General features: G+C 31.4%; 5 protein-coding genes and 1 pseudogene across 7 annotated transcripts; 3 read left to right on the forward strand and 3 right to left on the reverse strand.

Moving 5' to 3' along the window:
* The first annotated feature begins 386 nt into the window (after nucleotides 1-386).
* Nucleotides 387-12,184, forward strand: Hao (Hydroxyacid oxidase). The gene is made up of 9 exons (XM_089078440.1): nucleotides 387-671; nucleotides 2,056-2,216; nucleotides 2,525-2,676; nucleotides 9,848-10,103; nucleotides 10,843-10,971; nucleotides 11,071-11,203; nucleotides 11,316-11,432; nucleotides 11,584-11,695; nucleotides 11,774-12,184. Exons 2-9 carry the CDS (start codon nucleotides 2,083-2,085, stop codon nucleotides 11,839-11,841), a joined length of 1,101 nt encoding a protein of 366 aa, XP_088934566.1. The 5' UTR covers nucleotides 387-671; nucleotides 2,056-2,082; the 3' UTR covers nucleotides 11,842-12,184.
* On the reverse strand, nucleotides 2,796-8,310 carry LOC105430704 (Polypeptide N-Acetylgalactosaminyltransferase 6). Its single transcript, XM_011644379.3, has 2 exons — nucleotides 7,655-8,310; nucleotides 2,796-5,888 (listed from the first exon to the last, which is right to left on the reverse strand). The coding sequence occupies exons 1-2, from the start codon at nucleotides 7,862-7,864 to the stop codon at nucleotides 4,260-4,262; spliced, it is 1,839 nt and encodes a 612-aa protein (XP_011642681.2). The 5' UTR covers nucleotides 7,865-8,310; the 3' UTR covers nucleotides 2,796-4,259.
* Nucleotides 12,185-12,375: 191 nt separating the features above from the next.
* LOC105430703 (sentrin-specific protease 8) lies at nucleotides 12,376-13,813 on the reverse strand. The gene is made up of 2 exons (XM_011644378.2): nucleotides 13,590-13,813; nucleotides 12,376-13,167 (listed from the first exon to the last, which is right to left on the reverse strand). Exon 2 carries the CDS (start codon nucleotides 13,161-13,163, stop codon nucleotides 12,450-12,452), a length of 714 nt encoding a protein of 237 aa, XP_011642680.1. The 5' UTR covers nucleotides 13,164-13,167; nucleotides 13,590-13,813; the 3' UTR covers nucleotides 12,376-12,449.
* Nucleotides 13,814-14,261: 448 nt separating this feature from the next.
* On the forward strand, nucleotides 14,262-15,752 carry LOC105430702 (uncharacterized). Of its 3 annotated transcripts, XR_016139591.1 has the most exons (5): nucleotides 14,262-14,556; nucleotides 14,633-14,754; nucleotides 14,840-15,029; nucleotides 15,114-15,621; nucleotides 15,702-15,752. XR_016139591.1 is itself a non-coding variant. In XM_089078441.1 (4 exons), exons 1-4 carry the CDS (start codon nucleotides 14,404-14,406, stop codon nucleotides 15,510-15,512), a joined length of 864 nt encoding a protein of 287 aa, XP_088934567.1. In that variant the 5' UTR covers nucleotides 14,263-14,403; the 3' UTR covers nucleotides 15,513-15,687. The 3 variants fall into 3 exon arrangements, 2 of the variants coding, with proteins under 2 accessions (XP_088934567.1, XP_011642678.1); XM_089078441.1 differs by lacking the exon at nucleotides 15,702-15,752 and having other exon boundaries at nucleotides 14,263-14,556; nucleotides 15,114-15,687; XM_011644376.3 differs by lacking the exon at nucleotides 15,702-15,752 and having other exon boundaries at nucleotides 14,279-14,556; nucleotides 14,858-15,029; nucleotides 15,114-15,687.
* Nucleotides 15,753-16,166: 414 nt separating this feature from the next.
* On the forward strand, nucleotides 16,167-18,950 carry LOC148936327 (uncharacterized; annotated as a pseudogene).
* On the reverse strand, nucleotides 17,914-22,541 carry LOC105430701 (F-box only protein 21). Its single transcript, XM_011644375.3, has 9 exons — nucleotides 22,137-22,541; nucleotides 20,818-21,087; nucleotides 20,279-20,738; nucleotides 20,062-20,186; nucleotides 19,775-19,925; nucleotides 19,383-19,589; nucleotides 18,991-19,074; nucleotides 18,468-18,738; nucleotides 17,914-18,389 (listed from the first exon to the last, which is right to left on the reverse strand). The coding sequence occupies exons 1-9, from the start codon at nucleotides 22,286-22,288 to the stop codon at nucleotides 18,208-18,210; spliced, it is 1,902 nt and encodes a 633-aa protein (XP_011642677.2). The 5' UTR covers nucleotides 22,289-22,541; the 3' UTR covers nucleotides 17,914-18,207.
* Nucleotides 22,542-23,179: the final 638 nt, after the last annotated feature.

A 23,179-nucleotide genomic window follows, 5' to 3' on the forward strand; every position in this document is an offset into this window, starting at 1 on the left:
AGTAATTGTTAAATTCATGTTCTCTACAGCAAAACCTGTTGACACAATCCGATAATAGATTTTTAATAGAAACCGAACATCACCGTTTATCATTTAGAATATATTACATTTACATGACTATGAAATTGCAGATTCTGCAGATTCAATTAGCTATCTAATCTATTAGCAGATTTTTGCTGCCGAAAAGATTTGTAGTGGACACTTTGCTACGTCTTCTATAGATTTTACTATCCAGATAAGTTCAACGGTGAATCATAATTCAAGTGAAATCTATCGAATGTTCGTGATGCCGCATAATTGAGATAACATGAGATAATTTACGTCAATTTGACTTACACATGTGATTACGTTATATCTAATAATAATCTATTAGAAAACGATAACACAGAGAAACAAATGATTTCTCGAAATTGCCCGTGAATATCGCTTATAGAGGCTTGTTGAGAGTTATCAATTTTCTCCTTCGTAAGAAGACAGCCGACGTATTCATCTCGCATCATCACAAGCAGATAGAAGCGAACTCGTTTTTTTTAAAGGCACAATTTTTATCTGTTGTACGACCACGAATCCACTAATTTCCACTGCGTTATCTGCGTGATTTACTCAAGAATAGTCAGTCGTTTGTTAACAATCGAGACGAACAGAGGAGAACGAGAGGAGCCGTCTGAACGGTAAGTCCATCTTTTCAATCTCTTTAATAACGAACAAACGTTGCGAACATAAATATATTCATTTCAACGAGGCAGATTCATCTCTTTTATTTAAGATCATTTTCGTGACATTGTCGCGATATATGCGTACTACGTGTTATCAGTGCAACTGTGATAACTGCCTTTTTAAGAAAACCGTAGTTGCACTATCGTAATTGCGTTATCGGTAAAACAATAAAATTGAATCAACAAAATTATAACTATAATTACGCAGTAAATGACGATGTAGAACAGTATATAATCCTATCAAGCTGAAACTGTCTCGTAACAATGTTACATGTAAATGTAATCTGTTGTATTGCATTTTCTAAGATATAAATTTATCTAGAGGCATGACAATTTTCCTCGAAATATTTCTGAAACTACCTGTCTATACAATTCTACCTAACAATAAGACAACAGTATATAATTCAGATCCAATAAAGGGAATTCTTCTAGGCTTTAATTTTTCGAAATAATATACTGGTTATCATTCTTTGAATTTCACAATTTACTTTCGTTATATAACTTTCCTGCATATTTGTAGTCAGCAAATTGTCCGCAGTGTGTGCCACAGATTTGCTCAGAATATATATATATATATATATATATATATATATAAATCCTCGCAATATCATTCGCATTAAGCGTGTACACAAAAGAGTTTGTTGATACATATTAATAACAAACCGACGGAAGAAATAAAATAAGATATGTCGAACGCAGATTCCATTTGATTCCTGCTATCAATTTGCATAAAAATATTATGTAGTAAGTATGGCAAAGCCATACAGCTTGATTTCCATTCTGTCGGTACGTTTGTTAATAATCTCTTTTATATCTCTATACCAATATTCTATTAATAAATCAGATCCTGTAGCTTTTCTATCAATGAAATTTCTAGCAGGTACTTTGCAAAATCTGTTTTTGCAATTTGACTTGTATCTAGATTATTTCTACTGTCATATTTTAAAGTTTCAATTAACAAATAGGAAACATCTCTAAAAGTATTATGTTAATACAAATTATAAAAATATATATCTTATAACAAAAAAAAGAAAAAACTCTGAAGTAAAGCGCAGAAAAAAACTGTATAATAAATACAATAAAATGGGACCATATATTCATTAAATTAATGAGACTCTGATTCATTACTTGAAAAAAACCATTTAATACAGATCAGACCATTTAATACAGATTTTGCAGAAAAAGTAATCCATTGAATCTGATGCGACTGTTCATAAAAAAAAAAATTTCATTAAAATCGATAAATCAATTTACGTGATCCCTTTTCCTCAAATTATAAAATTTTCTTACACTTCATTTCCGACGAAAAGTTATAATAATAATAATATTCTTGTTACAGATCGATATTAATTTCTTATCTGATAGAATGACACCGTACGTCTGTGTCGAAGACTACGAGAAATATGCGTTGGAACATTTGCCTGCCTCTGTGAGAGATTATTACAAGAGCGGCGCAGGGGAGGAATACAGCGTGAAATGGAATAAGGAAGCTTTCAAAAAGTAAATATATAAGAAGTAGAAAAGATTTTTCAAAAGAGAAGTAGGAGACGGTTATACATTCGATATGAAACATTTGAGTTGAAAAAAAGATCATTACAATTTTTCTGAGAGAGAGAGAGAGAGAGAGAGAGAGAGAGAGAGAGAGAGAGAGAGAGAGAGATGTACCTCGCACATATATGGATTTCCTATATAATTTACGACAGACAGGGTGTATACATATATATATCTCTTTATACAATTTATTCCGGGCAATTAAAAAAACCTGCGACTGCTTCAGTTATTGATAATTTTTAATCCTGTCCTCGCAGTTACAGGATACGTCCTAGATTCTTGCGGGATGTGTCTAAAAGGGATATAAGCACGACAGTGTTGGGTCATAGAGTTTCAATGCCTCTGGGAGTCGCACCCACCGCGATGCAACGTATGGCACATCCCGAAGGAGAATGCGCTAATGCAAGAGGTAAGTAGATGACGTCTCATGAAATATTTCCTCGCAGTGAGCTATCGACAGCTACACAGGATCGGTTAGAACTCTGCAACTCTCTTTATTGCACATTATGCACTGTACTTTTATCAATATAGATTGATATTTACGTTTATTTTGTAAAATATACATAAGGATTTTTGTAAATACAAACATGTATTAAATCATATAAACATGCTATAAAAATAGTAATTAAAGATTAGCCCAGACACGCCAACGATCACAGACAGATTAACAATAAAACTTTTCTAACATTCATTTATCATTCCGCAATTATTAAAGATTCGCGTTTAAACATAAACGAATATACTGATAAATGTAAAAAAATAAATGCATAATTCAATATATTTCATTTGTTTCCTAATAAATACTCCATTTTCAACGTTGATCCTTCGGGTATATTGCAAAATAACTTTCAATCAAGAAGCAATCATAGATTAGATTGCTTTTAGATATTAAACTATAGAATAACTATAGAAAATAGAGATCTTTTTAAGATGATATTGCGAGATTGTGTCTTTAGATTTTCTGTATTTAAAGAAAATGTTATATTGAGAGAAAAATACTACGACTAGTATTAAAAATGTGTTATTTATTTTACATGATCTGCTTATAAAAAAAATATATGCATCTTTATATTTCAAGTTATTCTATAATTTATTCATAATATATTGAAAACGGAGAAATTACGTATTTATATATATATATATATTTTTCTGCACTTATTTCTTTAAACAATCTAATCTGATAAAATGTTCATAATACTTATTTATGCAGATTAAAACATTAACGAAATTAATTATGAAAACTATTATACAAAATATGTAACATCGTAAAGTGTTACAAACTATTTTCTCAAAAATCATTAGAAGAAATTGCAGAAAGAAAATGCTTTTAATATCTAGAATAGAATCTTTTATGTAATTTTTATAAAGAGGTCTTTTATGTAATTTTTATAAAGAGGTAAAAACTCTAAGAAATTATAAAATTTTCCTGTAATTTCTAATAATTGTCAAAAAAATAGTAACACTTCATGTGAGCCACGCTATATGTATTCTATTTGTGATTTCTTGATAGAATGTCTAAAACTTTGTTCGTTAAACAAAGTTCTATAATACAAACGAAACGTCTTAGTAAACAGCATTCTAAAAGGATATAACATTTACTGTAATGTTAATTTGAGCGAAAGGTGAAACTTAAGTGTTAAGATCATTATCGTACCGTACTCTTAGGTATGGCTATGTGTAAGGCACGATAGAGCGCATATGCGATATGTATAAACACATCCGTTGATACGAAGACTGTTTATTATCCAGTCTGCATATCCAAGGAACGAAAAAATTTCGCTTTTACCCTATGTGCAAGATTACTCGGGCCGCGCAAAATTGATCGAGTCTCGCTCATCATCGATTATTTACACAAGCACGCAAGTGCTGTTCAAATTGAAATTTACGTTGACTAGTAACCAGGAATAAAGGGATTCTTTCTAGGATTTCTATATAATGGAATCCAGCGCGAGCCTGTTGTTCAAGAATTATGGCAGTACAAAGGAAGAAAGTTCACTTGAGCTTGGGTCCTATGTTTTCCCAATTATTAATAGCCTTCATGTTAACTTGTTCTATTCGCCATTTCTGAGTAGGTGATGATTTATCGCAAGTAGTCACAAACACCCTCTTACTGCCTGGATCTGTGTCTAGGCATCTGGACGAGTAACCATGCTGTAGCCATTGCTTCTCGACATCGTAACGCCACAACTGATTGCCTTGTTTTCCATGACAAGGATACAGGCTAACCGGTGCTTTCTCTTCGCCTCTGGATACATCCAAGCAATCCGTACGATCCTTCGGCCTGATGTCCTTATGCCAGGTCAACCGGAACTCCTGTTCACCCGACACTTTTGGATCGTCCTTTATGCAGGTGTCCATCACGACAAGCTCGTCTCTCTTTCGTTTCTTCGAATCCAAGCAGAGCTCGGTCGCGCCCATGTTTCTGATCTCTCCATAAGCAAAGTCATCCGGCTCGATGGGCGGATACACCTCCACGAGATCGAAAGCTACGTTTTTTATGAACCAGTTAAACGGTTTACAATGCAATTTCGCGCGCAAGGCCTTCTGCTCCGACAAATCGCCCGGATCCAGCGTCCGCAAGTGCGGTCGTCTCTTGTAGATATATTCCGCGTACTCGTCCATCCATACTTCGGCGACCCTCTTGTAATTTTTTCCCAGAAAATCGCCGCGGCCGGGATTAGGAAACGGCGGGAATTTACGGTAGATGTGACCGACCCTGGAGCATGGTGCGTCATACATTTGACCACCGCACTGCCATATCTTGAAAGATAACTCGTATTGCTCACCGCCCCATATGTCCAAGCCCGGATCGTAACCACCCAATTCCCAGAAAAACTTGGCGCTGATCGCGAACAAACCTCCCGCCATTATAGGACTTTTGAACGGCTCCGCGGGTCTTCTCAGGTCTTCCGGAAGCAATGGAAGCCGCTTATAATACAGTTCCCAATCAAACGCCCCTCGGGCACCCTCATCTTGCGCTCTGTACTCAAAGGTCTCGTAAGCTATCACATCGATAAACGGACAGACGCAAGTTTTGTAATCCCGCGCGATAGGTTCCAATAATGGCGGTAACCAATTCACATTAGCTTCGCTATGCGAGTCCAGGAATACGAGAACTTTTGCTTTCGCTTTCTTCGCACCCGCCAACCGGCCTCTAATCAATCCCGAGCGTTTTGACAATCGTACAACAGATACTTTCGGCAAGCGTTTGGCGACGTAATCGTCCAATTTCTTTTTTAATTCGACTTTCGTGCTGGCATCGTCAACCAGTATAATCTCCTCTAAGAGAGAAGGTGGTGAGCGGTTAATCACGCTCCAACAAGTTCGTAGTAGCGTGCTGAAATGCTCGTTATGGAAGGACACTATCACAGAAACAGGATCCAAGTTCTTCGAGTATTTCTTCTTTTTGCAATCTGGATGGCGAATATCAGGCACTGAACGATTCACCGAGATCTCATCACTAAGAGCCGCGTTGAATCCATTTACTTGATACAACTTTTCTTTCCGCACGTCGAGAGACGGCGAAAGAAAAGCCGGTCTTCCGTGTTCTCCCATCCCAGTGCGTTTCTCCTCTTCCTCAATCTTCTTGTAATCATGCCAATCAATTTTGTCGTCCACATCCTGTTTAAATATGAATAGAAATTAGTGATCAAAGATGAAATAAATTTATCTGTTTTTATAAAAATATTGTTTTTATAGAAATACTTGATGAGTCGAGGCAAATTTTAAAAAATAATTCTCAGTCTGTATTTTTCATATTAGATATTATTATTATCATGTTAGAAACTTAATAGCAATGCATGCGCTAATATATTAAGAATCAGAAAAAATAGATTTTTTTTATTACTTTTGTTACTATTCTGCCTAGAAAATGTTTCGCAAACACCTTGCAAAATTTGTTTTTAAAGCCAAAGTTAACTATTTAGATATCATTTTGAAAAATGATTATAAGATGGCAGATTCTTTTTAATTTTCATTATCAACTTATCATCATGTCCGAATAATATTTTTCCGTTTTCTAATTTGATCATCAGAGAAAGCTAAAGACAGCTGGCTGGGGGCATATAATCGTCTTGATACATTCCTGATTACTAGGAATGCAAGAGAGATGCAACTAAACTCGTTTGCTACCTGTTGTGCGCATATGGGGAAAGTAGGTTTTTGAATATGCATATGGGATCTACTCGTAATACTCCGGAATGATGCCCAATGCTTCAAATGCTGATGTCATAAACGATCCGCGAATATTTATTAATATAAACGCGATAATCCGGGCTAAAAGCTTCCTTCTACCGTGCATGCAGGAAATTGAACTCAACGAAGTTACAACGGTACCAATTCTCCCTCAATGTCCGATGATTGGCGCGAGATCTATCCTGTTCGCGATTAATTTTCCCGGGGAATTCAACTCGAAATGTCATACCGGTTTGCATTCATATCTCAATAAGTTAGCAGTTATCTCAAAATGTTAGCAGTACTTCCAATAGACGGTAGAATGTTATGAATTAATTCCGTCCGCATTCTGTCAGTGTTCCGTCAATAAATTTCGCTATTGTATATCTGTACAGCAGATTTTGCTAGTAAAAACCGAGTAGGAAACTGTTCATTTATTAATGATTCATATTTAAATGATTAGAAAATAGCAGATTGGATTTGAAATCAATCTGCCGTCGGATTTTGTTAAGATTTTATTCATTTAAGCATTTTAGCATTCTGCCAACAAAATTTTTCACTAACTCACCTTGCAACATTTGTTTTTGACAAAGCTGACTATTTAGATATGATTACTTTAAAAATGATTACAAAACGGAAAATTTTATTAAGTTTTTATAATCAATCTATTATTACATTTTATTTCTATTAATAAGTTTGATGATTAAATTTTTCGCAAACATCTTGAAAACTCTGTTTTTAACAGACTTTCTAGGTATCATTTTAAAAAAAGGCTTACAAAATATAAATTTTTCACAAATACCTTGCCAAATTTGTTTTTGACAAAATTGACTATTTAGATATCATTTTAAAAAAAAGGATTACAGAACAGCAAATTTTTTTGTTACTAGTCTATATTCTATTTATCACATTTTATTAATAAATTTCGTTTCTGTTACTGGTACTTTGGACAGCTAAATTTTTTTCACAAACATCTTGCAACATTTATTTTTGATAAAGTTAACTATCTATTATTTTGTTAATAAATTTCATCGTTTCTGTTCCTATGGGCAGAATTTATACCAGACACTCCACAAAATCTGCTTGACAGATTCGTTATCTGGGATTATCATGCCTAGTCAATGTTCAATATGTCGCGATTCCACGAGTTGCGGGGGGGGGAGGAGGGGGGATTTCAGTTTGATGAAACCGCGTTCGGATCCTCCATTCCGTACCTGACGCACGTCGTTCCCTTGATTGCTGTCGTCCCTCGGGTCGACGGCGACCTCCACCGCCGCCGCCGCCGCCGCCACCGGGGTGTCGAGCGGCGTCGAGAGCCGACGGTTGGGCGGCGATCGTGCGTAGCGGAACACCACGACGGTCAGGAACACGGTGAATGCCGCTAGGAGGAGGAACTTGATCAGGCTGATCACGTTTCGCCTCATCTTCGGGAGAGAAGCATGCCTCGCTGGGCCTCGCGCCGGCCTCCCTCACGAGGAGGACCTAACCTCACCTATCGCCTCGTCGCGCGTACGTGGCAGACGAAGGCGGACCTCGCGAAGGCGCGACGACGCGTCGTTTGTCATCACCGCTGCGCTGGCGGCCAGGAAGTCGCGCGGCGAGATAGCCGTCCGTCGTCGACTCTCGCCTCGACTCGGCGCTTCGACGAACGACGCGACGGACAGACAGACGGACGGACGAACGGACACCGCTTCTCCGTCGCGACCGCCGCGCGATAACTGACTACTCGATCAGGATATATCGAGGGGTGGGGGATCACCTTCGCGAGCGAGAAACCTCGCCGGGGAAACTCGTTTTCTATCGGTTCCGCCCGCGCGATCTCGCCTGTCTCCTGTCCTCCTCTTCTTACGTTTCCGCGCGAACTTAACGGGTCCGATCGATTAGACATCGATCGAGATGTCCTTCCCGATACACTTCCTTAATAATTGAATGAGGATGAAAATATACAAGATTTTGAGGAAATTATTTATATATGGATTACTTTGTTTAAAGCTGACGCCATGAATATGCGCGATTCCCTATGTGTGCTGTTTGTGGTTTGAATTTACGCTTCATATGAGATTTTTAAATAATATAAATATGCGGACTTGTCATCAAAATTGCTATTTGTTTTATTTACTATTTATCATGTATAATTCCAGCGAAATTATTTTTTTATCAAAATCAAAAGACGCAAATCATGAACCGCGCGTAGTCTGGCGTCTGGCGAATTTGATTCATTTTTATCAATGTTTTTTTATCAATGCAAATTTTAATCTTAGTTTAACTTACTTTTTACCTTTTTTAGTTCTAAGAATTAAAAAAAATAAAGAATAAATTAAATTGTGATTAACTTTAATAGACATTGGTAGAAATGGACACAAGAGATGAAGCGTCGATTAACTTAATCTGCGATTCATTCAACTAAAAGAATACTAGCAGAATTTTCCTTATAGCAAAATTTATAATTATATAATTCATTATCTCTAATTTATTAATCTTTCTGTGTATCAAAAAACAAAAATTAATTCCACATTAACAAAATAAAAAAATACTACTTGCTTAATAAATTAATTTCCTAAAATAATCAGAATTTAATCCAAGTGTCACTCTTACATTAATTTCTATTAATGTAGATTAATCATAGTTTAATTTATTTCTTGTTTTAATTTTAAAAATTAGAAAAAGATAAAGAGTAAATTAAATTGATTTTTGCAAAAGTGGATTTAATAGCTTAGTTCGATTTTCCATCTTCTTGGACATGTTATTGGATATTTATTTTAAATTGAGATAAAACAATTATTAATCGACAAATTTATTGAGTTTCTAAACCTCTGATTTTCTAAAAAAAGATGATCGTCTTCAGTGAAATAATGGTACAATGGAAATAAAACTGCGCGAAAAAAACGCACAGTTGTTACTTTCATATCTTTTAGAAAGAAACAGATGTTACGAATAATATGATAATGGCAAGTTACATGCATCTAATAAAAACAGGTCGCATGATGTAATCGTACAGGTGAAATCGAGGTTGGAAAACTAATACTAAAATTAATTCGAATAAAAGCATTAACAGAGATACTTTAAAACTTAATAGAAAATGCAGCAGCATAATTTCATAAATTATCGAAATAGAATATCTAGATTAAGTTAACAGAGAGATTATCATAGCTGGATAATTTGTATTAAAGTTTTACTCTGTAAAATTCAAATTCTAGGAAAGACTTCAAACCGATGTGACAAATTTAATTCCATTTTTTTTTTTCTTATTTGAAATATTATTTTCCAATATTATAATCAACTTGGATCAAAATCCGATCAATATATAGTACAGCTAGAAATTTCGTTGCAAGCATATTTCACAATTGTTGAATTAATCGTTTAGTCGAAATTACCTTAATCTTTTATCGCTTTTGTCGCATTTATAGCTGCTCAGACCGCGGGAACAATCTTCATTCTTTCGACGATATCTACGAGCAGTATAGAGGAAGTGGCGGAAGCCGCACCGGAGGGTATAAAGTGGTTCCAGCTCTATGTTTATACCGACAGAAATGTCACTTTAAATTTGATAAAACGTGCCGAACGTGCTGGTTTCAAGGCACTTGTTCTCACCATCGATGCACCGTTTTTCGGCGATCGACGCGCCGATTTGAGAAATAATTTCTCGTTACCCAATCACTTGAGGTATCCATCCAGAGATGTTTAATGTAGAAAGAAAATTAAATATATATATATATATATATATATATATATATATATAAATATATCGAAAAATACATATCATAGGCAAATTAGTGAGATACAAAAATTAATGAATTGTCATTAATTTTAAGGAATACAAATAATGGCAGCATTTGTGAGTTTTGTATAAAACTCTAAAAAGAATGTATTTTCCGTTTCTTACTCCTCAAAATTATTCTGTCAAACAGAAACTCAAGAAAAAAGATTATTTTTCAGTATATATAAACATAAAAAATAATTAAATTTCGAAAGTCGGGCGAAAGACAATAAAATAGTCAGTTTCTATTATATTGTTCAAAAGATTCAACATTTTTGATTAATTTTACATTTTCATATATAAAACACAACACAGACGTTGGTGGATTTTTTTTTATCTTTTGGTCAAGAAAAAAGTATCCTGTATGTCATACGAATCTGCGAAAAAATAATTATAAATAGACATTTTATTATATAGACATTATATAGGGGAGAGCACATTTATCAGAGGCGGATATACAATATTATAGAATTCTTATTAACGGAAGATATGTTAAAATTTTTGTTAAAATTTCAATATCTTTCAATAAAGAATTCTATAATATATCTATTTGACAAATTTAGTCTTTCTTTGATATAATAAAAATGTCTACTTATAATAATTATTATTATATATGCCCAATAAACAATATACTCTTTGTTTTAGGTTTGCAAATTTTCAGGGTGATTTATCGCAGCGAATAAATTCCGCGAAGACTGGGTCTGGCCTTAATGAATATGTTACTGCACTATTTGATACATCTCTCACCTGGGATGATGTAAAGTGGCTTAAAAGGTATCTATTGATATCGCTTGTAAACTTTTCTTATCTTGGAACATTATCATACCTTGTACATGAGCAAATCAAATAAGTATTTGGCTCAAATTATTGTAGAACTACAACACTACCGATAATTCTTAAAGGAATATTGACAGTGGAGGATGCATGTTTAGCCGTGGAAAATGGGGCTGATGGAATTATAGTTTCAAATCATGGTGCACGTCAAATAGACAGTGTTCCAGCAACGGTTGGTTCATCACTTCTTCAAAAAGATTTTATATATTGAAGAATATTAAAAAATTATCTGAAAAAAAAATATATATGGTACATGAGTTATTGAATTAATTATATTCATATAGATCGAAGTTTTGCCTGAAATAAGCAAAGCTGTAGGAGATAAAATCGAAGTCTATATGGATGGCGGGGTGAGGCAAGGTATCGACGTATTCAAAGCGTTGGCATTGGGTGCAAAAATGGTATGATTTTTTATTAAATGGATATATATGACAAAAATATTTGAACAATTTTGTTCAATATATAATTGTATCGTTCGAATAATTCTTTATTATATAAGCTTTTTACTTATATATTTTTATGTTCAGATTTAATTGATTACACTTATTTCAGGTATTCTTTGGTAGACCAATGCTATGGGGCTTAGCACACAGTGGTGAAAAAGGTGCTAGTGAGATTCTTGAACTCATGAGAAGAGAAATTGATTTAGTATTTGCATTAACTGGTAAATTAAAATATAATTTTTAACGTCAACATGTACCTAAATTAATGCAAATATTTTTAAAACAAACATTTCTTTTAGGTTGTGCATCTATGAAAGATATTACACGAGATATGGTGATTCATGCATCTTACTACAGTCATTTATAAAAATAAATTAATTTCATATTAATCATGTATGTGTTGGTACATTAATAAAAATCTTTTGTCTTATTAAAGCTTTTATGTTACTAAAGAATCTATCATACATTAAGATTGTACTATACAGGATTAATAATCACTTATCTATTTACATATTTTTATTGGGGAATTATACATACACTTACATGCCGTGTTTTCTTCTAATTTTCTATTTAGTTTTTAATATTATGCTCATCATTTAGATGAAAGATTTCTATAATTTTATTTTGTAATATTATTTTACAAGAACATATTATGTTACAAGAACCATATTTGTACTGAATTTGCATGAATAAATCATTACTTGATCAAATGGATTTGAATTCATTACATTTTTTTTGTTTCGACGAATAATGATCTTTCTCTGCTTCTTCTTTGAATTTTATTTTATAAAAGAAAGAAAAACAAAAGTGAATTTTCATGAAAAAAGTTTTAGATATTTCTATCATATATTAAAGTGTAAAATAATATGAGATAAATGTCAAATAAAATAATAGAACAAAATTAAGGAACATCAATAAGTTTATTATCAATAAATCATAATAGATGATGTAATTGATATTAAAATAACAATTCTATTATGCACTGTCATCTGTATTTTTCAAATCATAAATTAATTTTAATAACTCAGCACGTTTTTTTGGTACTATTTCTGTAATAATACTGCAATCACAATTGCACATCTTGGGATCTCTTATAACATGCCGAGATATTACTTCTGCTAAACATAAGACATATAAACCACAGTCGTAGTTATTATTTTGCTGCGGACAATCCATTTCAAAATATCTTATTTCTTGTTTGTTAAGAAAATATTTTATCAATTTCCGTGCAAGTTTTTTCGCAGAAAAGCTGTTAATATTGTTTGACGAATCAAAGTGATAACACATCATTTCCTTAGAAGAGTATACCAATAAGCTCCAATGCGAACCACCTGCCTCATTGCTATCACAGTCATTTAGAGGGAAAAATATAAAATCATAACTCCTAGCCTCAATAGGATCGAGAAATATATCATACTGCGAAAAGTTTTGCATCTTTAATAGTTGAGCCACTTCAGGTCCAATAAATAATAACCGGCTTTTACCATTCTTCTTATATTGTTGATTCAAATATTCAAAATAAAATCCTATTATAATGTCATTAAGCCAGTCGTTTCTTTTGAGTAATATAGTATCTGATGTTCTAAGTAGATAGTCATGATAGCTCAATACAATATCATTCTTTTCAGGTTTTATTGGATGATTATCACGGGATTCAAAATGCTTCGAATTCATAGGTAATACTGGCATGGTACTAAAATCAGAAACAATATAAAATCCAAGGTGGACTTTTATTAAAAAAAAAAAGAATATATACCCAGTAACCTAAATGTTAATGATGATGATAATTTATTAATGGATAAAAAAAAATATTGTACCACATTGACATTAATTGTATCTGCAGTAAGCCAGCAAAACCAGTCAACAGAGATCAAATGGTATCTATTTTGTAATCAATTAAATAAGATGCATCATTTGAATAGTTACGAAATAATAGATTTTCTTCGATTTTGATAATTAAATTTTTTATCAAACTTTATCAACAAATTTTATTTTTGACATTCCGCTGACAGAAGAAATTTAGACCAAGTACTAATTTAACTTTTCAAGTTTGGTTACTGGGTATATATATATATATATATATATGAAAAAAATGGTAAAGATGAATAAAATTACAGTAACAAGTGCCCTTTTCTTCTTCCGTTATAGACGCCTTTCGTTTGGAACGAGCTGTACTATGTTCTTTCTTTCACCTTTTTTTTTTTTCTAGAAAGATTTTTCTGTTCTGATTATTTATATTTTCTTCTATGATAGAGATAATACGTGTTGAGAAGTAACATGACGGCGTTATTAGAAATCTAATGTTCTGACGTCATAGCATTTTGTCGTGACTAGGGAGTCGCTTATGGATATATTCCGAATGGTGATAGTTTAGCTTATTTTTTTTCTAGATATTGGCTGCCATGTAATTAAACCGAGAAGTGTTGAAGATATGATGGATCCGAACCTACTATATCAAAAATGTTTTATTTGGAAATTCAAGACAATTAACTATTTATTACAGTCTGTTGTCGTTTATATCTATTTGAATAAATATATAATTCAAAACGCATATATTACGAATTTTATATTTATACAGATAAATATAAAGGTGCATACGAGTAAAGGCCATATCAGACTAGCGGTTGTCCGGCTGCGGTTGCCAGTAATGATTCTACTATTACCAATCACATTGACCATAACCAGGACCTGCTACATTATAATTGGCTGAAATAAAATCGTCAACCGGCAACGTAACCTTAAAAAGGCGTGACACAGGCTGTGTTCGTAAATTCACTATCAGTATTGAAAATCTATAGAATACATTACGTAAACTATATGTTTTCAATACTGGCAGTGAATTTACGAACACAGCCATATTAACCAATAAGTGGCTAGACGTGTCTACAGTCAAAAAAGTTATATTACATATTTCATAAAATTTGCTAAAATGGTTGGTTGTTGTGCGCTAAACTGCAACAATTCTTCAAAAAAAGGATATATTATGAAAGTTTTCCCCCGTGATACTGAACAAAGAGCAAAATGGGTAGCAAATGTAGGACGACAGTATTGGAAACCAACAAATGCTTCATGTCTTTGCGAGGTTTTTTGTGAAATATTGTATTATTTAATCTTTTAAATAAAATAATACAATCTTTTTTATTTATTATTTTATATAGGTTCATTTTGAGCCAACAATGTGGGAAAAAAGAAAGGATGATCTTAAAAAACTAAAATGTGATGCAGTGCCAACAATTTTTGGATCTTACTTAAAAAAACAGGATAATGAAAAGAATAAAAGGTATAGAAAACAGATATAATAATAAATTAATTTATTAAACTATAAATTAATAAATTAATTTATTGTTTAATTTAAGTTAATTTAGTTTTATTTTTCTCCAAAGCAATATAAGTGACTTAAATCAAGAATCTAGGACTGATTATATACAAATTAATAATTTACAACCTGATTCTGAGATAATTAAGAAATTAGAAATTAATTCTGGCTGTGATAGCATTAATATAGCTGTCATAGAAAGAAACACTGATCAGTCATTTGAAATGCAATCAATTACCGTAAGTGTAATTTTATGATATGTAATTTTATATCATTCCTAAAAGTAAAATTTTTAATATGCATCATACACTTATTTTTATCAGGAAAATATACCATCGACAAGTTATAGCCAGCAAAAATCAATAGAAAAGGATGAAACTACAGTATTACAAAAATGTGAAAAAATTTTATTGAACAAACAAGCAGCAGAAATCATGATGTTAAGAAAGAAATTGGAAAAGATAAAAGATGCTCTTAGAAAAGTAAAAAAAAGAAGTGACAAAAATTTATATAAAATTCAATTAAAACGAATCTTTACAGATGATCAAATTCATGCTTTACTAACAAATTCTAAGAGAGGTCGACAATGGTCTAACGATACAATTATAAAAGCATTACGACTAAAATTTGCTTGTGGTGAACGTGGTTATAAAGAACTAATAAAACAAAATATGCCTTTACCAAATATTCGAACGCTTCAAATGAAATTACAAGGAGTTTAGAGTTTTCAAGTAAAATAATCAGACAATATCTTCAAAATTTTTCTAAAGAGATTTGTATATATATATATTTTTACAACAAAAACCGCTTGTATATAAACATTTGATAAATGTATGTCCTTATTTATACATATAAAAGTGTTTCATTTTTATAATAAGATTCAAAGTGATCTCTTTATCCATTTTGTATAGTTGTCTCTGAGTTGTATGATGTGGATAAGAATATAAAAAATCAAGAGGGAATGGATAATAATATATTGAAACGGAAATACAGGAGAACCAATTTACGATATCTCGAACGTAAAATTCTGTTGCCATTAAGATTAAAAACTAAATATTAATGAATAATGAAATGGTTTTTATTATTAATTTTGATCAAAAAATACTTTTTGATCAAACTTTTTGATAATAACGATAAAGATGAAAATTTAAATGTTATAAATTACATAACATCATATATAAAGTTTTAAATATTTGCAATGGAAAAAAAATTTATCAACTTTAAACTAAACATACAAAAAATTCAGAAAATTTAAAAAGAACAGGTCTGTAAGTACAAGTAATAAATTCAAGTTTTAACGCGTAGGTTTCTCTCTAATAGTGAATTCCATTCACTACACTTCAAATTTTTGAAGATTAAGATATCGCAGTTTCAAAATGCAAGCATGTTCTCTTATGGACGAAATGTGGATTACATCAGGAAGAATATTTGACACAGCCACACATTCTTATTTAGGAAGGGTTACAGTGCCTAGTCATACAGGTGCAATGCATGATTTACTATTTATGCTGGGCGATTTGATGTTGAGATGGAGCCAAATTGTTGGTTATTATTTTACGGGAAATAGTTTTGATAGAGTTGTTTTAAAACTAATTATTTTTCAGATTCTGCATAAAGCAAAATCAATCAATTTAACTGTAAATAATATTAGATCTGACATGGGATTGAATAATATGGCATTATAGCGGAAAATTGGGATAACAGCGAGACGGTATTCATAAATAGTAAATAAAATTCATGTGATCCTGATAAACAATTGTATCTTTTAGCTGATGCAGCATATTTTCTAAAAAATATAAAGACGTGCACATTAAATAATAAATTTCTTACAATTCCTTTTACATTGCAGGAAAAATATAAGTTGCTCACAAATATAATATATGCTAATCATCTTAAAGAATTACTTAATGAACAAAAAAATTTAGAATGTTTGTTAACACCAAGATTAAATAAATCTGACTATAGATTCTAAAAATGCTGTAAATATAGCAAAAAATGTTTTAAATACGTTAGTAGCCTTAGAATTTTTAGCAGATGAGAATAATGCTCCTCATTATTTGACAATAGCATGGTTCATACAATAAGTACATGATTTAAATTAATGACTTCGAGATACATCTCTGTAGCTCTAAGGAAATTACATATAGAAAAATTCAATGAAAGTATCTCTTATATGATTTTATTGATCTTTTAAAAAATTTAAAGGTTGGTAATAAAGGACAATTCAAACCTGTACAAAAAGGAATGATTATAAAACTTGCTAATTATTTATTTAGAAGAGAAAAAAACTTAAATTTGTTTTTACTGGTCATATGATTCATGATTGTATAGAAAATCTCTTTTCTGTAATCAGATCCAAGAATCCAGTTCCTAACGCGTTATCAAATAATAAAAATAATTTAAAACTTATATTTATTTCTTTATATACAAGATATGTATTACTAAGCAACTATGAAGAGAATGATAGAGATTATATAACGGGCTTTCTAGATACTCTTACTTCGAGAAAGGAAACAAAAATGCCAGAAATTAATATAAATATTGATGCTATACAAATAAATTTAAAAGAAATTCCTATCTTTAACAATGTTGAAATGAATATATTATATCACCTGGTAGCAGTCTTTAATGTGCACTTACCTGGTGTAGTGTAGTGAATGGAATTCGCTATTAGAGAGAAATCTACGCATTAAAACTTGAATTTATTACTTGTACTTACAGACCTGTTCTTTTTAACTGAATTTTTTGCATGTTTAGTTTAAAGTTGATAAATTTTTTTTCCATTGCAAATATTTAAAACTTTATATATGATGTTATGTAATTTATAACATTTAAATTTTCATCTTTATCGTTATTATCAAAAAGTTTGATCAAAAAGTATTTTTTGATCAAAATTAATAATAAAAACCATTTCATTATTCATTAATATTTAGTTTTTAACTTTAATGGCAACAGAATTTTACGTTCGAGATATCGTAAATTGGTTCTCCTGTATTTCCATTTCAATATATTATTATCCATTTCCTCTTGATTTTTTATATTCTTATCCATCATACAACTCAGAGACAACTATACAAAATAGATAAAGAGATCACTTTGAATCTTATTATAAAAATGAAACACTTTTATATGTATAAATAAGGACATACATTTATCAAATGTTTATATACAAGCGTTTTTTGTTGTAAAAATATATATATATACAAATCTCTTTAGAAAAATTTTGTTTTACAACAATTATTTATACATCACAGTTTTCTCATTCCTAAATCAATAATTTCTCAGTACATATAATATATAAATTATACATAAATTAATTATATATAAAGGCATACCTGAGTCAAAATAATACTATGAGTAATAAATGAGTAAGAAAGGCGTAGGATATATCTTACAATTCTTTTATAAAAAAAAAGGTTAAAGATGTGGATAGTCAAAAGATGATGGTAGACGAAGCGTACTAAGAAACGCCATATCTTGTGGATAATATGTCGCTAGTACTTCGTTTGGTACATAATGAGACCACGCATATTTACAAAAATATTGACCAATTTTATTATGTCGGATAAATTTTGGTAAAGCTGCCTCTATTACAGAATCTAAAACAAAAAAATTGTATATTGCACATTAACAACATCATATATGTATGTAAGATGCATCTAGCAATCTTCTTGTACCTTCGGCAGCGTAGTACTTATCGCCATTTTCACACAGAATAGTGTAAAATGGTTGTGATAAAGTAATGGCTTCAGGAATCCTTTGATTATGTAAAATTCTAAATCTAGATTCTCTAGCCATGCATGTATTATAACTTTTACTCCAACCAATTATTACTCCAGTATGATTCATATCATCTCTATCATTCCAAGTCAAGATCATCCCAACTGCATATTTCATTTTACACGGCCTTTCTTGTGGTGTTATAACATTTGTAGGTGCTAACTCTGGCTGAAAAATATAATCCATAATAGAAATATATTTTTCGTATGTGTTTAATATATTTTCAAAATGTTTAAAATTTTTTTTCATATTCAGATTACATTTACCAATTACATATTAGCAATTAATATACTGCATTATATACAATGAATATTAATTATTAGATACTATAATTAAATTATTATTCATTTATAAGCATTAAAAAATTTTTTAGACACTAACTTGATGCGTAATATACTTTCAATAATAAATTATAATTACCTCAATAAGCCTTGCCATTCGTCCGAACCGATTTAAGATGGAGGCAATTTGCCGTCCTTCTATAGAGTCATCGTTGCAGCACTCCTGCATATATAAAGAATGGGGAAAAATTATTTTTTTGCAACATTTTTTAAAACATTTTTTACAACAATTATTTCAATTATTAGCAGATAAATATATGAAAAGCAATGTAGTAATTTCACCTATACAATATATGTTTATATAGGGAACTAAAAGAAGTTTCTAATTTGCTTGCTATTGATTTTTATATTGAATAACAGATTTTTATTATAGTGTGATAAAAGAAATGTTTCAAAAAATGAAAAAAATTTGAAAATGAGAATCTTTGAATTTGTGCATATTTATCTATATATATAAATTAATTTACATACCAATATCCTTTCTAATGGAATTCTGATATTTGATAATCTTATGTGATTCTGCACATAATGGAGACCTAATTGCTGAATAGTATCTCTATCGAACGGATTCAACATATATCGGAACTCCAATAGTGAACGCAATTGTAGAGATCGATCGTAATGATGTTGATAATTAGGATTAACCATTTGCAAATAGTTAATCATTCGTAATGCCATCTTAAAACAAAGATTGCATATATAAAATAAAATTATAACAGATTACTTTGTTCAATCACACATAAAAAACACATTTTATTGAATTATCTCTGTTCCTAATTGATTATTCACAATATTTTTGCCAATTATTTTTATAAATTCAACAAAGTTTCATAAAAGCAATTAATTTATTAAAAAATATTAACCTGTGAAGGATTCATCTCAAAATGCTTATTGAAATTTTCTATAGGACATCTTCTACCACGAGTTCTAGGACAATCATTCTTGCTTCGAATAGCTCCACCTTGTAAAATATCAATATAGAGATATTCTTCATCTTCAGAATTTTCTGTATTACTATAAACAATAAAAAGTTATGTAGTACAAATGCATGCATATATGCAAGTGCATCCAGGCACAGATGCTCGTGTATAATAAAAGTATAAAAGAGAAAAGTTTGAAGAAATGAGATGCAAACTAAAATTATGCTTACGGCTTCCAACTTAAAAAATGATGAGTAGGAACGAATATTAGATTGCAGCGTACGCCAAGCCTTCTCGCCACACTGTGGAATATTACTGCCAAAGTTATAGAGTTACCAATTTTGTTTTTTAAAACCTATATATTATAAATTACAATAAAAAGATTTCAATATTATAATAAATGTAAAAATACACTTGTAAATATGATCATAATACATAATAACTTACGCCGTCTATGATAATTTCTTCTAGTTCATAAACCTTGTTTTCTTCATTGGTAAGCTCATCAATTCCACAGAAGCCTAATTTAACAAATAAAACTGCTCGAACTGCATCTATAATCTGCTGTTCTATCTGCCTGCTCCATTGATTGTTATCGATGTTGTTGCATTTCCAAAAAGAAAATTGCTTAGCCGACGTCGAAAATATTGGATGTGTAGGGTGTGCTTTTTTAAGGTCCTCCAATACCTGTTTTGTGATATTGTCCAGTTCAGCCTCCACATCTAAATAATAGATATGTTTCAGAGGCTGATACCATTGTGTTACAATGGTAGCTGCTCGTTCTAAAATTTGTTGTTCTTTGGGACTATTGATAAACTCTTTCCATGCTTCCTTTAGATAACATTTATGCACATATGAAAGAAGTTTCTTGCCATAATATTGATGCGTCAAGTTACAATCATTGGAACTAAAAAAATATATGCATATTAGCTGTGCAATGAAGTCATACATTTGTCTGCGATATCAATAGTTTTATCAAATCTTACTATGGTGACAACGTAGTCAAATATATTAACTCAGCCATGAAAAAATGGTAACTCATAGAATGCGCACCCATATTTGGGCGAAATAAACAATCAAAATCTTCCATATCAATATCGCATAATTCGTCTTTTTGAAAATGTTTTTTGGCCATCAACGATAGATAATGCTCCAATTTATATTTACATTCTATGCTGACTTTTACTTGATCTTTAAAATTTATATATTTTGAATTTTGTATCTCTTTTTCATAAAGTCTTCTTAAATGAGGCCACCTAGAATAAATCAAAATAAAAAAATATGTTGTTATTTGTAAAAATATATTATTGGTTGAATCCAGTACAACTGCTCACTGGAATGGCTAAGTAGCAATTAAATGTAATTGGTTTATACTTTTAGATTCATCAAATCACATTTAATTGCTACTCACTTGCTAGTCACTCAATATTCATTTCTATCAATATAGATTAAATTTAAGGGTTTATCTTTATTTTCTTTCAGTTTAAAAAATTAGACTATGAGGTTTTCATTTCTAGTATTTATCCTCTTTTTTGACTTTTAATCTAAGTTTTATGCTTTGAGAACTGCTCTGGAACTTTTTAAATTTCCATGAGAAAATCCTCAAAAATTATAGAATTTTAGATTTGGTAAATATGAAGTGAGAATTGAATTTGAATCTGCTGATTAATTTGTGATTATAAATATTAATCCATGTGTTACTTCTATTAGGAGGAGAGGGTCTTCTTTGGGTAAAGAGGAAATAAGTATCTTTAATGGGATTATATGATACCATTAGCTTAGACTTGCTTTTTTTAGCTAAATTTCTTGCATGATTTATCTTTTCTAATTTTTTTCTCCAACAGAAACAAAAAGAATAGGTTTATTAACTTCAATCGATATATGATATATATACAAAATAATCTTATGATTATTTATAATCAACTCCAAAGTGCCTATTCCCGTTTCTAAATATGTGTGCGAGTATTCATAGAGTTTAAATCCATGAAATTTGACAACTTTAAACAACTATGCGGATCGGTTATTCTTTCGGAATTCTTTTGTGCTAAATAACTTAAACATTAAGCTGAAGGCACCTTAAGCTTCAATCAAATTTAAAAAAAAAAACAGATCTTTACTTGCTTATTAATACCACGACTGTAACAATGGTATATAGAAGGCAATTATAAGAAAAAAAAAGGTAAATATTTATAATCTTTGTGTTTATTATGGTGATGGTAATCACCGTTTTATCGCTGAATTCGCATTCCAGGCAACGTCGGTTATTTTTTAAATCGCGAGAATTTCGCAAGGATGACGAGGTTACCTCTGATAAACCTTCTTTTGCCACAGCATGTTGTCGTTGAGTATATTGAGGAATCGTTTGCATGTAAGACTAAAATTCACGACGTCCTTGAAGCTGATGCTCTGCTGCTGCAGGATGATGTTGATTATCTCGGTAGACAGTAACGTTATCATGATTATCGACAGAAATTCGACATCAAATCGTAGACTGTTATGCGAGTGATCGAATTCACTGTACGATCACACGGAGCTTGTCACCTGTCTATTCGACTTCTTATCCCACACTCGTACCACTCACGGAACAGACCACAGATTACTGACCACTAACCGACCTCAAGCTTCAACTAGCTCCGAACTCCCAGATTACCCCAACAAACAAATTCCCGTCATCTGCACGTTTTTTTTTTTTTTTCTTTTGTAATATCGCTTTTGTCATAGATTTAATTTGAATAGATTTGTACTTATCAGAGTGCAATCCATTTGACATTTCGAAGCACCTTTGATTGGTCAATTAATGAAATCCTTTGTTCTGATTAGTCAATCAAACATTTCGCATCATTTGCAACGAGATTTTGGTCCATATTTTGAATCTTCTTTTATCGATAAAAGTGCCTCTAAAAATAGTTTGTGCAAATGTGATTGGTCAATTTCAATTAGACAATCCGCCGATTAAGGTTAACCGGAGTTGGTGAGACCGGCCCAAAATTCATGCGAAATAATGAAATCTAAGTGATTTTTTAATTATTTTTGCTCATGAGATCTATTTTGATGCTGAAAATGACATCGGTCATAAAAAGACATTATTATGATAATTAAGGCCATTGCACAAAAATTTTAATCGTAATTGCAAGATCATAAGCAAATTGACCAATCAATTATACTCCTTACAGTCTAAAAATAATTGATTGTAGTTGGTTAATTCGCTTACGATTATCACTAAAATTTTTTCACGTGCAATGACCTTTAGTCCCGGTATACAATAGGTGATTTAAGCTTTAAGTCAAGAAATTGACCAATCATAGTCGAGTATTCTTCCATTCTTTGACTCTGATTCGTCCATTTCTT

The sequence above is a fragment of the Pogonomyrmex barbatus genome, unplaced genomic scaffold (genome assembly GCF_055798465.1).
Source record: "Pogonomyrmex barbatus isolate J1 unplaced genomic scaffold, ASM5579846v1 scaffold23, whole genome shotgun sequence".
Lineage (NCBI taxonomy): Eukaryota > Metazoa > Arthropoda > Insecta > Hymenoptera > Formicidae > Pogonomyrmex > Pogonomyrmex barbatus.

What these genes read in the sequence shown, in the direction of transcription:
- LOC105430703 (XM_011644378.2), bottom strand. Translation starts at nt 13,163, where the DNA reads ATGCCAGTATTACCTATGAATTCGAAGCATTTTGAATCCCGTGATAAT.
- Hao (XM_089078440.1), top strand. Translation starts at nt 2,083, where the DNA reads ATGACACCGTACGTCTGTGTCGAAGACTACGAGAAATATGCGTTGGAA. An exon ending in AATAAGGAAGCTTTCAAAAA is followed by an intron (nt 2,217 to 2,524) that starts GTAAATATATAA and finishes CTGTCCTCGCAG; the next exon opens with TTACAGGATACGTCCTAGAT. An exon ending in TGGCATTGGGTGCAAAAATG is followed by an intron (nt 11,433 to 11,583) that starts GTATGATTTTTT and finishes CACTTATTTCAG; the next exon opens with GTATTCTTTGGTAGACCAAT.
- LOC105430701 (XM_011644375.3), bottom strand. Translation starts at nt 22,288, where the DNA reads ATGATAACGTTACTGTCTACCGAGATAATCAACATCATCCTGCAGCAG. An exon ending in GAATGGCAAGGCTTATTGAG is followed by an intron (nt 18,739 to 18,990) that starts GTAATTATAATT and finishes TATATTTTTCAG; the next exon opens with CCAGAGTTAGCACCTACAAA. An exon ending in TAAGTACTACGCTGCCGAAG is followed by an intron (nt 18,390 to 18,467) that starts GTACAAGAAGAT and finishes TTTTTGTTTTAG; the next exon opens with ATTCTGTAATAGAGGCAGCT.
- LOC105430704 (XM_011644379.3), bottom strand. Translation starts at nt 7,864, where the DNA reads ATGAGGCGAAACGTGATCAGCCTGATCAAGTTCCTCCTCCTAGCGGCA. An exon ending in AAGGGAACGACGTGCGTCAG is followed by an intron (nt 5,889 to 7,654) that starts GTACGGAATGGA and finishes ATATTTAAACAG; the next exon opens with GATGTGGACGACAAAATTGA.
- LOC105430702 (XM_089078441.1), top strand. Translation starts at nt 14,404, where the DNA reads ATGGTTGGTTGTTGTGCGCTAAACTGCAACAATTCTTCAAAAAAAGGA. An exon ending in ATGCTTCATGTCTTTGCGAG is followed by an intron (nt 14,557 to 14,632) that starts GTTTTTTGTGAA and finishes TATTTTATATAG; the next exon opens with GTTCATTTTGAGCCAACAAT. An exon ending in GATAATGAAAAGAATAAAAG is followed by an intron (nt 14,755 to 14,839) that starts GTATAGAAAACA and finishes AAGTTAATTTAG; the next exon opens with TTTTATTTTTCTCCAAAGCA.